We start from the raw sequence: 6,000 nt of genomic DNA on the forward strand, positions 1-6,000 counted from the left end.
GAGTGCACCGCCTATCCATCACCAGAGATCAGCGGTGACATCACTGAGAACACCTCCTATCCATCACCAGAGATCAGCAGTGACATCACTGAGGACACCTCCTATCCATCACCAGAGATCAGCGGTGACATCACTGAGAACACCGCCTATCCATCACCAGAGATCAGCAGTGACATCACTGAGAACACCGCCTATCCATCACCAGAGATCAGCGGTGACATCACTGAGAACACCTCCTATCCATCACCAGAGATCAGCAGTGACATCACTGAGAACACCTCCTATCCATCACCAGAGATCAGCGGTGACATCACTGAGAACACCTCCTATCCATCACCAGAGATCAGCAGTGACATCACTGAGAACACCACCTATCCATCACCAGAGATCAGCAGTGACATCACTGAGAACACCTCCTATCCATCACCAGAGATCAGCGGTGACATCACTGAAAACACCTCCTATCCATCACCAGAGATCAGCAGTGACATCACTGAGAACACCTCCTATCCATCACCAGAGATCAGCGGTGACATCACTGAGAACACCGCCTATCCATCACCAGAGATCAGCAGTGACATCACTGAGAACACCACCTATCCATCACCAGAGATCAGCAGTGACATCACTGAGAACACCTCCTATCCATCACCAGAGATCAGCGGTGACATCACTGAAAACACCTCCTATCCATCACCAGAGATCAGCAGTGACATCACTGAGAACACCACCTATCCATCACCAGAGATCAGCAGTGACATCACTGAGAACACCGCCTATCCATCACCAGAGATCAGCGGTGACATCACTGAGAACACCGCCTATCCATCACCAGAGATCAGCAGTGACATCACTGAGAACACCACCTATCCATCACCAGAGATCAGCAGTGACATCACTGAGAACACCTCCTATCCATCACCAGAGATCAGCGGTGACATCACTGAAAACACCTCCTATCCATCACCAGAGATCAGCAGTGACATCACTGAGAACACCACCTATCCATCACCAGAGATCAGCAGTGACATCACTGAGAACACCGCCTATCCATCACCAGAGATCAGCAGTGACATCACTGAGAACACCACCTATCCATCACCAGAGATCAGCAGTGACATCACTGAGAACACCTCCTATCCATCACCAGAGATCAGCGGTGACATCACTGAGAACACCTCCTATCCATCACCAGAGATCAGCAGTGACATCACTGAGGACACCTCCTATCCATCACCAGAGATCAGCAGTGACATCACTGAGAACACCGCCTATCCATCACAAGAGATCAGCAGTGACATCACTGAGGACACCTCCTATCCATCACCAGAGATCAGCAGTGACATCACTGAGGACACCTCCTATCCATCACCAGAGATCAGCGGTGACATCACTGAGAACACCGCCTATCCATCACCAGAGATCAGCAGTGACATCACTGAGAACACCGCCTATCCATCACCAGAGATCAGCGGTGACATCACTGAGAACACCTCCTATCCATCACCAGAGATCAGCAGTGACATCACTGAGAACACCTCCTATCCATCACCAGAGATCAGCGGTGACATCACTGAGAACACCGCCTATCCATCACCAGAGATCAGCAGTGACATCACTGAGAACACCTCCTATCCATCACCAGAGATCAGCGGTGACATCACTGAGAACACCGCCTATCCATCACCAGAGATCAGCGGTGACATCACTGAGAACACCGCCTATCCATCACCAGAGATCAGCAGTGACATCACTGAGAACACCTCCTATCCATCACCAGAGATCAGCGGTGACATCACTGAGAACACCTCCTATCCATCACCAGAGATCAGCGGTGACATCACTGAGAACACCTCCTATCCATCACCAGAGATCAGCAGTGACATCACTGAGAACACCGCCTATCCATCACCAGAGATCAGTGGTGACATCACTGAGAACACCACCTATCCATCACCAGAGATCAGCGGTGACATCACTGAGAACACCGCCTATCCATCACCAGAGATCAGCGGTGACATCACTGAGAACACCTCCTATCCATCACCAGAGATCAGCGGTGACATCACTGAGAACACCTCCTATCCATCACCAGAGATCAGCGGTGACATCACTGAGAACACCTCCTATCCATCACCAGAGATCAGCAGTGACATCACTGAGAACACCTCCTATCCATCACCAGAGATCAGCAGTGACATCACTGAGAACACCTCCTATCCATCACCAGAGATCAGCAATGACATCACTGAGGACACCTCCTATCCATCACCAGAGATCAGCGGTGACATCACTGAGAACACCGCCTATCCATCACCAGAGATCAGCGGTGACATCACTGAGAACACCGCCTATCCATCACCAGAGATCAGCAGTGACATCACTGAGAACACAGCCTATCCCTCACCAGAGATCAGCAGTGACATCACTGAGAACACCTCCTATCCATCACCAGAGATCAGCAGTGACATCACTGAGAACACCTCCTATCCATCACCAGAGATCAGCGGTGACATCACTGAGAACACCTCCTATCCATCACCAGAGATCAGCGGTGACATCACTGAGAACACCTCCTATCCATCACCAGAGATCAGCAGTGACATCACTGAGAACACCTCCTGTCCATCACCAGAGATCAGCGGTGACATCACTGAGAACACCTCCTATCCATCACCAGAGATCAGCAGTGACATCACTGAGAACACCGCCTATCCATCACCAGAGATCAGCGGTGACATCACTGAGAACACCTCCTATCCATCACCAGAGATCAGCAGTGACATCACTGAGAACACCTCCTATCCATCACCAGAGATCAGCAGTGACATCACTGAGAACACCGCCTATCCATCACCAGAGATCAGCAGTGACATCACTGAGAACACCTCCTATCCATCACCAGAGATCAGCGGTGACATCACTGAGAACACCTCCTATCCATCACCAGAGATCAGCGGTGACATCACTGAGAACACCTCCTATCCATCACCAGAGATCAGCGGTGACATCACTGAGAACACCGCCTGTCCCATTCTAGAGCAGCAGTGGTAGCGAAGGATACTATGCTTTTGTACACTGTTCTGAGTATATAAATCATTTGGGTTTGGGAATATGTAGAATTACTTTATATAATATTTGTATTATATAATTTTCTTTTCTTTTTTTTAGCTTAAGGATCAGCGTGAGAAGGAGCGGCGACTGAAGAAATCCCAGGCCGGGAGTATATCGGAGGAAGGAGGGGAGTTTGATGACCTGGTGTCTGCGTTGCGATCAGGAGAGGTCTTTGATAAGGACATATCCAAACTTAAGAGGAACCGGAAACGTTCTGGGAACCAAATTCTGGACCCCAGCAGAGAGCGGGCAGTGACGAAGCTGAACTATTAGGATCCGAGCGGTGGAGAGCTAGCGGTGGAGGACCATGTGGAGGAGGACTCGAGGTCAGCGGACACTGCCCTGCGCAGTCTTTACCTCTGAGCCCGCGATCATTCCCACCAGAGCTTCAGGCTTTGTGAAGTGCCTCAGCGGAGAACCGGAGTGGACCAGGTCCACGTCTACAAGACCTGCAGGAGACGCACCCTCAGTACGGGGCACGCGCTGCAGTCTCGCTTTACAAGTGCCAAATATTGTCATTTTTTGCACTGTCGAAACCTCCAGAATTCCCGGTATTTTGTACAGTATCTTCCCTAAGGCTACGAGCGCTTAACATTGCACCCGTCCAGGGAGACGCCAAGAACAGAGGGAACTACAAGGTCCACATTTGGAATCTAAAGAATAAATGCAACTTGTTTTTTTTGTTACATTTTCTTTTTAAATGTAACCGTAAAGTTCCAGCTGCAAAGTAACAGGATCAGTGCATATTAATGAGGACCGGCCCCTGCACAAACGTCTCCTTGTAATTCCAGGACCATCTCCAAAATCCAAAAAAACAACCCCTTGTACAATTGCAACATGTTGTGCACTTTTTACCTTTGTGATGTGTTGCCACGGTTAGTATTGGCTTCGGGGGACGCTGTCACACAAAGGGCAAACGATGAGGAATCTCAGCTGCCTCAACAAAAGCACAAAGACCTCCTAACAAAAAATAGGAATAAAAAAAAAGGGAAAAATAATAGACGGAATCAGATTCTGGAACCAAAACCTCCTGACGGCCAACACTTGGAATCTATCCTGGAACGGACGCATGGGAGAGCCAGAAGAGGCCGTCCCGCAGCACATGACCCCACCGGGCACAAACCACGCGATTCAGGGGCTCCGTCATCATCGTAGGATTTAATTGACCTCACGTTGGCGTTAGAGGTTGGGGTTGGGGTGACCATAGATGGCAGAGGTTGGACGCAGAACGTCTGGGTAGTGTCTGCACGATCTCCATGACACGTCTTGGACCACTGCAGATATTTAGGGAAGATATATTTAGACCCTCAGCCATGGACTAGATTTGTGACCCACACAACTTGCAGATGTACTTGACCTTGTAAAATCGGTTTCCCAACCTAAAAGTCTTAAGTGAATGTTCGATAGTGGAATTCTTTGGAGACGTCTTGGACCATTGGTGACGAGAAACCACAGACCAGCGACTATACAGAACCTTGGAGCATCCATGACTTGTGTCTACGAGACGGTGGTTACCACCTCGAGACTGGACCGTGTAGGAACGAAAACTTCTTGTCTTTGGGTCATTGGGCAACTTACACATACATTAACCCTTACTCTGGTCCTAGGTCTGGTGGAGAAGAAGGTTTGATCATGACTACGTCTTATAATTTTCTCTACATTTTCTTATGTCCTACACACCCCTCACCCCATCATGACTGCCAAATAAAAAGGTGAAATCGGTGATAGAACCAGACCCCCGACTGCGGAAGCGAAGCACTTACCCTGGGATGTGGATCCTGGTATCTTCTGTGGCAATAATGTATATATGATGACTGGTATTGATGTAATTTTTTTTTTTTATATATATATATATGTAAAGTAAGTGACGGATAATGGAAAATATTTGGAACCACATCCGATATTCTGACGCCCCTCCTAGGAAGCCCCGTGAGCGGGGTCAGGTACTGCGGGGTCAGGTACTGCGGGGTCAGATACTGCGGGATCAAATACTGCGGGGTCAGATACTGCGGGGTCAGGTACTACGGGGTCAGGTACTGCGGGGTCAGGTACTGCGGGGTCAGGTACTCTGCACACGGATGAGGGTCCCTGCGGTACATACAGCACATACTGTCACATCGGCCTTCAGATCGGCCCCCGGTGACCCATAATTGTGCCGCCTGTTACAGGACACGTCTCCGCTCGCTGAATATATATTTGGTTGATTGAGTGCACAAGAAATCTTCAGGGAGCGGGGAGGGCGTCTGGAAGATTTCCCCAGGTTCCGGGAGGTTTTGTGTTCTTCACACTGTTACTTTCCATTCTGGAGAGATTTGTGATGTCGCAGGTGACGGCGTCTGAGTTTCCGACTTCTCGCAGATTGTGGCACTTTACAGATCTGTACGTGTGATGAGGATTATCCTGAAAATCCAAAGTAGAAGGAAACAACCCCCATTCCCCTGTAAATGGAGACATGATACATTGTAGAATCCAACACTAGACGTTTCATAAATAAAAAAAGATACAAAACGCATCAGTAGAATGAGAGCAGACGGCACGTGGGATGTAACAAGGCAGGCGGCGCTGCGGCTTGTAAAGTGGCAGACGGCGCTGCGGCTTGTAAAGTGCCGGCCCTGCAGCTTGTAAAGTGGCAGACGGTGCTGCGGCTTGTAAAGTGGCAGACGGCGCTGCGGCTTGTAAGGTGGTAGCCGGACCCTGCAGCTTGTAAGGTGGTAGCTGGACCCTGCAGCTTGTAAAGTGGCAGATAGCACTGCAGCTTGTAAAGTGGCTGACGGCGCTGCGGCTTGTAAAGTAGCTGACAGCGCTGCAGCTTGTAAAATGGCAGGCGGCGCTGCGGCTTGTAAAGTGGCTGACGGCGCTGCGGCTTGTAAAGTGGCAGATAGCACT

At 49.7% G+C, this 6,000-nt stretch overlaps 1 protein-coding gene across 4 annotated transcripts in view; it reads left to right on the forward strand.

Moving 5' to 3' along the window:
- The window catches only part of DAAM2 (dishevelled associated activator of morphogenesis 2), a 319,005-nt gene extending 313,999 nt beyond the window's left edge, over positions 1-5,006 (forward strand). For all 4 annotated transcript variants that reach the window (XM_075339000.1, XM_075338999.1, XM_075338998.1 and 1 more), the window contains one exon: positions 3,172-5,006. In XM_075339000.1, coding sequence (XP_075195115.1) covers positions 3,172-3,387 — 216 coding nt within the window. In that variant the 3' untranslated portion in view covers positions 3,388-5,006. The remainder of the gene's footprint in view (positions 1-3,171) is intronic.
- The last annotated feature ends 994 nt before the right edge of the window (positions 5,007-6,000 follow it).

The sequence above is a fragment of the Anomaloglossus baeobatrachus genome, chromosome 3 (assembly GCF_048569485.1).
Source record: "Anomaloglossus baeobatrachus isolate aAnoBae1 chromosome 3, aAnoBae1.hap1, whole genome shotgun sequence".
In the NCBI taxonomy this organism is placed as follows: domain Eukaryota; kingdom Metazoa; phylum Chordata; class Amphibia; order Anura; family Aromobatidae; genus Anomaloglossus; species Anomaloglossus baeobatrachus.